The following is a 12,524-nucleotide window of genomic DNA, read 5'->3' as shown; positions in this document are numbered from 1 at the left end:
TACAGCGGCCGCGTCGGCTGCTTCGGAATGCGCCGAAGCGGATTGAAAACGAAAGTTTAAAGTCCCACCTGAGCTGCGGTTCTAAGTGGTGAGGTATTTCCGCCTTGTGTATCTGTTTGACAGCATTTGAAACCACTATAATCGGTAGTGGGTGCTTTTGGAGGCGTGCAGCAGGGCAGGGTACTGCTCGGTGCCGCACTGCTGGACGTACGCAACGAAGCCTGGTGTCAGCCTTATTCACGCGTAGCCACAGGACAAGAAGCTGCTTGAAGTTTGGCTCGCGAAACTTAGAACCAGCAAAAAGCCATCGGCTACAATTCGGGCATGCAGCAAGCACATACCTGAAGAAGATTTCTGATACAGCGTCGGGATGCTATGTTTGTTGAGTAGCAGAAAACGCGCACTGAGACGCTCGCCCGCGTTCACTGCCCAGCTAGTGTCATGACGCTTTGTTTGGTCTATGATCTTATTGGTGCTCGACACTGGCAAGTTCACTGGAATGTAAAGGGAGCGGTAAGAACGACATTAAAAAGAGGCGTGGCACATGGTCATATTTGTGTTATGAATCAATACAGTGGATTACAAAAAAGACGCAGCTAAGGCTGATAAACATACAGTGCGACGCAACTTGAGAAATAATATTGAAACGTCCAAGAATTTAGAAGAAACAAATGTAGAATCGTCGCGACGGCAAATCACAGTCGCCGTAGGCGTCGAAGTCTCTATAACGAAATTATTTTTGAAGAGCTCTGACAGCGTCCACACAACAATGGTTGCTTGTGTACTGCCAAACGCTAATATTATGCGGCCTAAAGCTCACCGCACGGCGCGAGAGCACGCTCGAAGCGAAAGCAAAACATAGTGCGCGGACATGTATGCAGATGCGAAGTCGGTCGCTGCGAACCCGTGTGATCGCTGCATTAAGGCTTCATTCTGTTATGCTGCATTCGGTTATACAGACAGCCCACTATAAGAGGATAATCCACATAGTTTGCTCTCAGCGTTTGCCTGTACATTTCACGCCATAGACGCCGGTTCGGGAGACTCTATCGCGGCGACCACGCACTGGCGCGCACTGGCGCTCACTGTATACGTATTCGGTGAAGAGATAGCGTCTTTAAACGATTATGCGCCTTCAGTTTGCTCAACATTATTATTTTGGCAATAAAAACTTCCCTAGTTTTGATAGTTCTGACAGAAATGTCCAGGAGGGCTGCCGCGTGGTGTTTCTATTGGGCGCCGTAAGCCAACCTATGAGGAGCGCGCCGCGCTATCCCTCATACTACGCAAGGGAGGCGCTTCCGACAGATGGCGACTCTGTAAGTTCTCGCCCCTAATAAAGTTCTCATGAACGTTTGATGCCAAAAGTGCATTGATATTTTCAAAATCGTGCTTTAGATTTGCAATTCCGGAACTTTGTGGGTTTAATGTTCTTATAAACATTTAACGCTAGACGTGCATTTACTTTTCTAAAGTCGCACATCGGGCCATACAACGAGGCAAGCCAAATCACTATCAGACAAGTTGATAAAGCACGCAGCGAGGTTTTGTGCAGTCATGTCATTTGTGCCGTCAAGTCACAGAAAAGAATATGAACATCTTTTTCCACCTTCATGTGCCCAAGCATCCATTTCAAGACACTAAAGCCAGCAAAGACAACTACGTTCTTATTTATTTTGTCTACCTTTACTTTTATGCGCGAAGACACATTGATCCCCTCTTCAATTTGCTTGTTCTCGCTACCTGCGGGCTGCCAGAGCCAGCCAGAGCGCATGCGTTTTTCTCAAGTTGCCCTGGCCACTGCGCGGCGCACTTCAGTGCGCGTTCGTTTTTCTCTGGCAGATTTCTGGACGCTTTCTGGCTAGCGGACGAGAAAAATAAACAATGGTCGCTTGCCGCCAGTACTGTGGAGACTGGATGGATTGCAACGCGTTCACTTGAGGGTATCACCTTCACTTCGATGTTATTGAAGCTCTTCCAGAAAGTATTTTGTCTCGCCGGTGTAGGATACCGAGCAGTATGCTCATGGTTCTCTGTGGACCAACCGTCTCACGTTTTCTTCAATATTCCTTCGGTAGCCAAATTAGGTGCCCAGAGTAGGCATTCGATTGTGGCCAACATGCTTTCCTTTGCGTTTTTATTTTATTTCGTGCCCCCGCCTCATAAAAGAAAGAAAGAAAGACATTGTTGTGGCGCAGCGAATTGTCTCATGGTGAAAGTTCGATTTTGTTACTTCTTCTTTTGCGGAAGATAATAGGCGACGGGACTCTTTAGTTGCCGGATATTATTGCGATAGCAATTATATGGACACTCCAGACGTATTACTACCGTCGCCGTCGCCGTCATGTCCCGTATAAAGTCCAAGGGCGATAACATTATCACCGTGCGCTGCATGCTGTATGTACGAATGAAACCATAGGGGGGTGAGGGTCTGGGTGAGCCGACGATGGTGGCCCAGTCTTGTGTGCGCAAGGGAGAAAAGCGGGGAGGAAGCGCGCTGCCTTCCGTCACGCGCTATGTATCGGGGGGGAGTGGCGTGAGGCGGGTAGGTGGGCTTATGATTGTGTGATTTGTGAATCTGTGATTGTGCAACATGTCTATTTGCCTTGTTTGACGCGTTATATACAGTGATTTTTGCTTAGATATTATTGGAGACTTACACGTATACTTAAATATCTTGTTGAGAGGTTTTATGTGTACATGCAGTGAACTTTTCTTCCAATGACTCTTTTTTGCGCTTTATGAAGCTGTACCTTCGCATTTGTATATTCCATTGTATCTTCGTATTTCTAATGTATAGTTTGCAGAACTCTTGCTTTGATATGTGCTTGCTGTTGCGACTGTAATTTCGGTGCAATTACAATACACGACCGGTGACAGCTGCTCCTACGCAATACATTGGAACGAAAAACTGTGTCATTGAGATTTTTCCCTGGCCGTTGCATATGTACAAACATGTAAACAAGGATGCTTGAATGACAAAGTTTCATTAAAATTATTTGTCCTCACCTTCTTCATTTCATGGCCGTTACGTTTTTCATATCATGATCAGCGGCATTCACTGCTTTGCTGGTTTCGAGCGGATACAGTTCTGAAGTTCGTGTGATATTTTCTTTACCTATGAAATAGACAAGAAATATAAAAGCATTGATATAATTTATTTCTGGCACAATTTTGGGGGCACACGAATTATTCTTTTATGACAAAATACATATTTTACTTGTCTTGACAGTGTGAAGCGTTCAAGAATTGGTTTGAAGTTATTATTCACGATGGCACATACCCAGAGGAGCAAATTGGCGCGAAACAGATTTATTGCAGAGCAGCACATACCTAGTGGGACGTACCCAGGGGCACATACACAGTGACATAGGTTTAGGGGGTTCATTGAAGTGGAGCACATCTTTCACATATCCAGTGCACCAATTGGGGTAAGAGAGGTTCATTGAAGAGCGGCACATTAGCAGCGGCACATATACCTAGCAGCACCAGTTGGCGTAAAACAGATTAACCGATTAGTGGCACACCCAAAGTCGCATAACTGGGACCAGTGGCGTAGCCAGAAATTTCGTTCGTGGGGGGCTCACTTTGCAGCTTGGCCTCCTCCTTATAGAACTAGCCGAGGGATCACAAATATATATATATATATATATATATATATATATATATATATATATATATATATATATGTCATTCAACAAACTTGTTAACATTTTCGTACATATGCAACGACCAGGAGAAAATCTCAATGACGCTTTCCTTTGTGAGAATGTACTGCGCAGGAGAAGCTGTCACCGGTTTTGTATTGCGAGTAATTGCTGCGAAATTATAGTCGCAACAGAGAGCACATATAAAAAGCAGGAGTTCTGCAACATATACGAGGGCGAGTCAAATGAAAGTGAGCCATTGCGAATATATGACAAACGAGGTACTTTATTTAAAAGATGTCACCATGAGTATTTAGACACTTGTCCTACTAACGAGTCGCGTAATTCCCGTCTCATAAAACTCCTTGGGTTGCTGCCTCAAAAATCTGTAAATGACTACACGTCATCTTCAGAGACGAATCTCGTTCCCTTGAACAGTTTTATTAAATTTTACCAAATGTGGAAGACGCAAGGCAACATGTCTGGGCTGCATGAGGGATGTTGCAGCGTTTCCCACTTGAACTTTGCCAGATTTGTATTAACCACATCAGCGACGTGGGAACGGCCAATGTCGTGAAGCAAGATGTTCCGAATGCTCAATTTTCCACGTCGTTTGTTCTTGATTGCTACACGCAGCCGATCCGACCTTTCACAATATCTGAAACGATTTAGAGTCTCTCCAGGTTTAGAAAATTCGATCAACAATGGCCCCTAACGATCTAAAAAGAAGTCGACACTTTTCCGGCAGAAATGACGGCCTTTGTTTTCCATGGGAGCGGCGAATTCAAATGTTTCCACTGTAAGCTTTGCGGTAGTGTTTCAGGCTAGTAGTAGCGGCACCATGAGTCATCCCCGGTCACAATTGCAGACAAAAAGTCGTCACCTTCATCTGGGGTTCTTTGACGTGCACTTAAATCTAAGTACACGGGTGTTTTCGCATTTCACCACCATCGAAATGGAGCCACCATGACCGGGATTCGATTCCGCGACCTCGTGCTCAGCAGCCCAACACCATAGCCACTGAGCAACCACGGCATTTTTAATTGTGTTGAGGGTGATTGCACGGTGACTTTGGCCCGGCCATGGATCGTCTTTGTAACTTTCATGTCCTTCTTTGAACAGTTTGCTACAATGCTTCACAGTGGCCAATGGAACGCAATGTTCAACGCATACGGCAGCCATACGGCGAATAATTTCTTGTTGGGAAACATCTTCATTTGTCAAAAACATCACGACACGAAGCTGTTCAACTTTTGGAGTGACCATTATGTCACGCAACCATGTTCAACCCAGTGTATGAGAGCATTAAAGAACATTTAACCTCACCTCTGCATGTCACTTGTAAATGAGATGCGTACGTTCTACGCACATGCCTCGAAAATAATGAACCAAACCATTATTGCGCGGGGCGGGTTGTCTCATTTGACTCGCCTTCGTACATTATAAATGCGAAGATACAGCTTGATACAGGGCAAAAAATTGTCACTGGAAACAAAGTTCACTGCGCATATGCAGAAAACCTCGCAACAAGATATTTAAATATGCGCATAAGTCACCAATAAATGTACGTACCTAAGAAAAATTCGCTATATATAATGCGTCAAAGAAGGCAAATAAACAGGTTGCGCAACCGCAGATTCACAGAACACAGCACCCCCCCTCCCTTCACTCCCAAAATGTATCGCGTGCGACGGAAGGCGGCGCGCTTCGTCCCCGCTTTTCTCCCTTGCGCACACAAGCCTGAGCCACCATCGTCGGCTCACCCACTGCCCCCCCCCCCCTCCACGCGGCGCGCAGTCACGATGTTATCGCCTTTGGCGTTTATTTATACGGAACATGAGGGCAACGGCAGGAATATGACCCTGGAGTCTTCATATAGCTGCTATTGCAATAATATAATAGCATCCGGCAACTGAAGCGTCCCGTGCCCCATTACTCTCCGCAAAAGAAGTAACAAAATCGAACTTTCGCCATGCGACAATTCGCTGCGCCGCAACAATGTCTTCTTTTTTTCTTTTGTGGGGCGGGGGGCGGCGAAATAGAATAACACAATGGAAAGCATGTTGGCTACAATCGAATGCCTACTTTGGGCACCTAGTGTGGCTACCGAAGGAATATCGAAGAAAACGTGTGACGCATGGTCCACAGAAAATCATACGCATACTGCTCGGTATCCTACACCGGCGAGACAAAATTTTCCGGAGAGGTTGCGCTCAGGCGAACGCGTTGCAATCCGTCGAATCCCCGCAATGCTGGCGGCGAGCGACTATGCATTGTTTCTTTTTCTCGTCTGCTAGCCAGAAAGCGTCCAAAACTCTGCCAGGTGAAAATGCAGTCGGCCAAGAAAAAAATGGCTGTGGCTTAGGTAAGGTTAAGCCCAGGATGCGAAGCATACTAGCCTTTATTTTAGTTGTTGAACCACTGTTTAGCCTGGTGAACTGCTGTTGCTTGGCTATATTTGGTTCGGCTAGACGAAGAAACAACTCATGCATTACTTCTTCTCCTTCAAGAGTGGAACGCGACAGCGTTCCCGTCGACCCGCCAAGGGGTGTAAGACAATGGGCTACAGGGCAGCGACTACGCGCCCCGCATTGGACGCGGTGAGCGTCGAGCAAAGCAGCGTTCGGCGCGGCAACGAAATGTGCGCCTGAGCAAGAGACGCACGCCTTAGAAACAGCGCGTTTCTAAGGCAACACCGCATTCACTAGAGGCGCTTTTGTACCGCTTTGAAGCGTTGTACTCGTGGCTCAGTGGTAGCGTCTCCGTCCCACACTCCGGAGACCCTGGTTCGATTCCCACCCAGCCCGTCTTGCAAGAGTTGAGCCAAAGCCACTTCTCCTCTGTCGTGACGTCACGGTGTCACGTGATTTCATGGTCACCGCCGCGCCTGAGGAGCTGGGTTGAGCCCTCGTAATATGCTTCGCATAAAACAAACGCGCATCCAAGTGCGCCGCGCGATTGTCGATGCAGCACGAGAAAAACGCATGCGCTCTGGCTGGATCGGCAGCCCGCGGGTTGCGAGGAAAAAAAAAAGGAAAAAAAAGAGAGAAAGAGGCTCAATATATCCTCGCGAATAAAAGTCTAGGTAGAAAAATAAATCAGAACCTAATTACGATGGTGGAGTTACAGTCTTGACATGGATGCTTTGGCGCAGGTGAAAAAAAAATGTTCATATTCTTTCTGTGACCTGACGGCACCAATGAACCACCACAACGCTTTGTCTCATCGGACCTCGCTGCGCGCTTTGTGAACTTGTCTGATATTATGTCGATTTGGCTTGTCTCGTTGTATGGCCCGATGTACGACTTTAGAAATGTCGATGCACCTTTGGCGTCAAATGTTTACAACAGCATTAAACCCACAAAGTTCCTGAATTGAACATCTAAAGCACGACTTTGGAAATGTCAATGCACCTTTCGCATCAAAATGTTATGAGAACTTTATACCCACAATGTTTCAGAATTGAAATCCAAGCGCTCCGTAGATTCCGCGGCCTCTGCGAGATGCCGAGACGAGCCCGCTTGCCATCAAAACACCCTTGAAATTTTGTGCTCGGTGGTGCTCCTTGCGTTACGATATGTCACTCCCGATGCATGGGCGTTGCCGCGATATCGAGCCCGATTTCGCAATGTTCGCGCTAAAATGTCTTTTCGAGCGTGAATTAAGGACATTCTAGACAAAATCGAGCATGATTTCCGGCGCCGGGAGTTGTTTTGGTCGGCGGCGCATGACAGCACGAAAAAATTTCGTGGGGGGCTGAAGCCCCATAAGCCCCCCCCCCTGGCTACGCCCCTGACTGGGACCCAAGTTCGTGGTAAAAAAGTTAGAAACATAATTAGGTAGATAGATAGCCAGCCCTCGGAAAGTTTGCGAAATATCCTAGAGAAGCTAATCGCATTATTAGGACATCTTTTTTTTACCTACACTGGCTACGCGGGTGTAGCTAGTGTAGGAAGCTGCCTTTCTTTTTTTTTTACTTGTAGAAAAGTGTCGCTCCGCCTACCTACACAAAGCCATCTTTTATAGCTGCGTGAAAAGACGCAGCTTCGCCCGAAATGCGAACCATCCATTGCGATGGTAAATTAGCTGACAGGCATAGAAAGTAAGAATAGTACTTTTACGGCCGTATCAACTTGTAAACATTCGCTTGCTAGATAAATTAATACGCATGGAGCCAGCGCGCACAGCAAACATGAACACGTCACACTCGATGGCTGCGGACAGTCGCTGTCAAAACGCCGGCGTGAGAAAACGCGGCAGCAGCTGCAGCGAGCGAAGTGACATGCGTGCTGTCTACTGCTTCAACGCGAAGCGAGCGCCGATAACACAGAGCACGCACAAGGCTACGAGCCGCCGCTAGACTCTTCCCCAAACGCAAACTGCTTTCTGCGCAGCCGCCACATGCGCGGTTGCAGCCGAGAGACACCTACTCTCCCCCAACCCCCCTTCCCCCAGCACCTCGCAACATTGGGTGCCCCGCGCGCGAGAGAAGACGACGCTCATCTTCGCATTGGCCCCTTGCGCGCGGGCGAGATTTAGCCGCGATCGTCGGCTCCCCTCGCACGCTTTCACTCGCACATACAATGTAGGGCACGCGGCGACGTTGTTATCGTCCTTGGACTTTATGCGGAACATCACGGCGACGGCGACGGCAGTAATGTGCTTGGAGTGTCCATATAATTGCTATTGCTATGAAACTACAATTTCTACAATAGTGCTATTTTTTCTACACTTCGTGCAGGCTCGTGTAGACAAGTGTAGTGCCAGGAACAGTCTATGACGTAGTGCTGCACTTGGCTCGCTGGGCCGTAGCCAATCAGAGCAGACTGCACGTCATCTTCGGCATCAGCAGACGAAGAGGGCCTGACTTCGCACTTACTGGCTGCGTATATGCCCTTGCCTGAAGCTAAACGCCAATGTACGAGTTTCCTTCCATCAACTATAATCTAGAGAAACCGCACCGGAATACTTCGAGAATGCGCAGTGCCCGAAGACAACTTCTCAATGCGTGCAATACAGCGAGGAGTCTGAAACAGACTGAGTTAGATAATTTATCTTTTATACACCGGTGTCACACGAACATTTTCGATCGCTATCAAGCCCGATCCGGATCGTAATTCTCGACTGCGATTGGCTCCCGCGCACAGCTTGCGCAAAGGAGCCAATCACGACCGAGAAATTCGATCCGGATCGGGCTTGATTGCGATCGAAAGCAGCAGTGTGATAGCTGTATAAGATAATTTTATCTTGTTGAAAGATTCGCTCACCTTCTTATCGTCACGCCAGCACTTTGCTACCGTCCTTGCAGAGAATATTCACTATCGTCACTGTATCAGCGCCGACAGTCACAGACAAAATGGCGCTACGCGTTTGCAACGCCAGCCTGCATGTTTGCCGTCTGCTGCCTACACTCATCGAAACCACAGTGTAGAAAGTGTAGTTTTCGTGCTACACTACAGCTATACAAAACGGCTTCATGTAGGTGGGCAAAGCTACATTCTTCTGCACCAAGTAAAAAGAATGGCGACTTCCTGCACTATAGCTGCACTCGTGTAGCCAGTGTAGGTAATAAAAAATTGCCCTACTAATGCGATTAGCCTCCTTAGGATATTTCGCTAACTTTCCGAGGGCTGATTATCTATCTACATAATTGCGCTTCTAACTTTTTTTTCCACCAACTTGAGCCCTAGTTATGCGACTATCACATTTACTGTTCCAGTTGTTTCCCACTGCAGAGCCCCGAACCCAGTGACCTATATAGATGATGGGGAGATTCCCAAGGAAATGGGGGCCACACAGATGGAGATTATCGTTCTGGGACAAAGTACGACCCAAAGGATGTACACTTTTTTTAAGATTGTTCCATCTATTTTGTTATCGTCCCATGTCCCATATAGAGTTGTGCAACGAGGCGTCGGCCCGCCGCCTCCGCCGATGTTTCTTGTCGGCGTGGTCGGAGCGCCATTTAAATAGGTATAAATATTTCTTGTTTAAGTCAATGCAGCTTCGTTTGAGATACTGTGTCTTGTTGAATTATTTTCCATGTCTAAAGCATAGAATCATATCATGTAGAGGAGCAATGAAACAACACAATGCAAACAAAAGCAACTCTGAGTTCCACGCGTCTGCGCATGCGTGTCGGCACTAGTAAGCGCTAAATGCAACTCCGAAACTTCTCCTTCAAAAGCGCAATATGGCGCAAATAGAAGAAAGAGCGGTCTCGAAACGTCAGAATCGCGGCTTGAAGGTCGTGGGCACTGTAGTTGCTCGTAGAATATGCGATATGTCTGATAGCGGCATCAATGCTAGAGATGCAACTTGTAGCAAGATAGAAATTTCTGGCCCCGATGTGTTTTAAGATGCCGGTTGGAAGTTTTTGCATTATTGCGGCCGTTGCATTCGAAAGAGTTTTTCTACATTTTTACGTGTTAAGAAATATTTTTATGCGTCTACTGCATGGTGCTGTTTCTTTGTAGCTTTCATATAAAAAAACTGAATGCAACTGACACCGATAGCTGCAATTAACTATAAAACCGTTTCGACGTGCAGGTTTTTAAAGGAGGAGGAGGAGGAATAAACTTTATTTGTGCACAGCAGATTTGAGACCTAGGCCTCTACCTAAATGACGGCCTCGAGCCCTTGTACCCTGGCGGCATCTTCGGCCTGCTGGATTGCCTTGAGTTGGTCTTCCGGTGCACAGCTGAGCAACGCGGTCTCCCACTGCTCTCTGGTCTTAATTATTTTATTCGGTATGGGTGTACGAGGACAAGCCCCAACCATATGTTGTAGGTCCGCCCTTTCTTCACAGAATCTACATCTATCCGTCTAAAGGTCCGGGTAGTCGCGGTGGTAGGCCACCGGGTTCGGATATGTATCTGTTTGTAAGAGGCGCCATGCCGTCGCTTGCCGTCTATTTAACGAGGAGTGTGCCGGGGGGGAATGGGCCCTTCCCAATTTATAGTGTTTGGCGATCTCGTTAAAGCTGGTCATCCGGTCTCTCTCCGTTCCCAGTATTTGTTGCGTGTCACCTGCTCGGCCTGTCAGTTCTCGAGCCAGGTTGTGCGCTATTTCGTTCCCGGGAAGGGAGGAAAAAAAAAATTTTTTTTCGGAAATAATTGTGCATCCAAGCAATGCCTGCATTTCTACTAATCCACCCATCGTTCATTCAACCTGGTGATGACGAGTTTACTAATTGAGCAAATTTGTTTTCTACCGCATCATGTCTCAGCTGGAAAAAAGAAATGTAACCACCTCCGTTGGCGACGCGTCCATAACCGCGGCCGTTACCAGAGTAAGTCAGCCTCGAGCTCGCTTCTTCCAGACGCCGCCCCAACTGCGGGGGCCACCGGGGACCTTCTCCATTAGAGTTACTGTATACGCTACCGCAGGTATATGCTACCTGTGGTAGCATATACAGTAACTCTATTCTCCATCGGCGTCGCCGCCGCTGGGAGACGGCTCTCAAAAGTTCGGAGTTGGAAGAACAGCTCTGGGCCAGCTCTGGCAAGCCAAAGCTCTGGCAGCCAAAGAAGCCGCCCGAGTCCAAGTTAAGTCCAAGGACTTCGAGCCGCCACCTGAGGCCACGTTAATTTTTCTTTTTCACCTGCTGCACAAAAAAAAACCATGTATTTTGATTGTTTTTTTCTTCAGGGAAAAAAGGACGTTATAAGAAAAGTTACATAAGCAAAGGGTGATTTAGTATTCAAAACGAGTCATTTCACTTATAGTCCGGTCGCCAAGGTGCGTTATAACATCTGCTGATTGGTTGACAGCTTACGCGCTGAACCCAGAAAAGGTGGTCATAAAGAGGTCTTTTTCTTTTTCAACGTAAATCAAATTGTATAAACACAATCTCATTCAGAACAAGTGGAAGCAAGGTTAACATATCTAGAGAGTGTCACGGGCGTCGGTGCTGGCTTAGCAATTCTAGACGAGTTCACTGACTCTTTGCCCATTGGAAAAATATATCGTATAAACTGAGGCATAGCGCGCGCACGCGCGCGCGCACACACACACGCACGCACACACAGACACACACAATTGCGACTACGACGCAACAGCAAAGCTCTGCATATTCGTGGAGAAAGGAACGTACAAACACGCTCAACATAGTCGGCTGAAGAGCAGAAAACTTACATAACGCTTTGTATTTCGCTTCCAACACCTCTATATTCGGTCCTCTCAGCCCTTAGTATGAAAAGGCCAGAATTTCAACCAGTTTAACATAGATATAGAAACAAAACAGCTTCATGAATTTGTGGTTTCGGTTCCCACGCCGCCGGCGCCGCCCCCGACGAGAAACGACCACCACGCCGCCGCCGGTCGAAACCGACACGGCGCCCACCTCTAATTCCACAACATGACACCCCCTTGGGCTTGAAATACTGATCTTTAAGGCTATGCTTTTTCTCGTTGAACGTCCCGGACGTGATTTTGAGAAGAATATTTCGACTGCTAACTATAAAAAAATAAGGCGGCTATGACGTAATTTTTCTGATTGCAGTGAAGAAAAATGTGTCCTTCGAGATTAAATTGGGTAACTATGATAGAAGTATTGTCGGGAAGTGGGGGACGAGGAAGGCATGCTTTTCGAACTCAACTCTGCCGATGATAGCGCCGCTTGACATCTGAATTTGAAAAGAGCTGAGATATAGGATCTCGGAGACCGTAGCTGTGGCTGATTGCAGCTATTCGCAGCCGTGCGAGTGTGCAGGCATACGTGTGAGCGAGGCACTGTTAGCATCTTTGGAGCGCGCGTTCGGTTGTCGCATTCGCTGTGAGTGCCAAAGAACTCTGAAGTTTGAGAGTCATGGCTGGGACAAGTATAGACGTTATCAGGTGAGTGCGCACCGAATTAGTGCCTTGGTCCGCGATGTA

The 12,524-nt window shown here is 47.3% G+C and overlaps 1 protein-coding gene across 1 annotated transcript in view; it reads left to right on the top strand.

Moving 5' to 3' along the window:
* The first annotated feature begins 12,312 nt into the window (after positions 1–12,312).
* The window catches only part of LOC135900641 (protein SGT1 homolog), a 28,137-nt gene continuing 27,925 nt past the window's right edge, over positions 12,313–12,524 (top strand). The window contains exon 1 of the mRNA XM_065430144.2: positions 12,313–12,485. Coding sequence (XP_065286216.1) covers positions 12,457–12,485 — 29 coding nt within the window. The 5' untranslated portion in view covers positions 12,313–12,456. The remainder of the gene's footprint in view (positions 12,486–12,524) is intronic.

Source organism: Dermacentor albipictus, chromosome 3, assembly GCF_038994185.2.
Source record: "Dermacentor albipictus isolate Rhodes 1998 colony chromosome 3, USDA_Dalb.pri_finalv2, whole genome shotgun sequence".
Classification (NCBI taxonomy): domain Eukaryota; kingdom Metazoa; phylum Arthropoda; class Arachnida; order Ixodida; family Ixodidae; genus Dermacentor; species Dermacentor albipictus.
The sequence above is the reverse complement of the archived record's forward strand: the minus strand, read 5'-3'. Positions and strand labels throughout refer to the sequence as shown.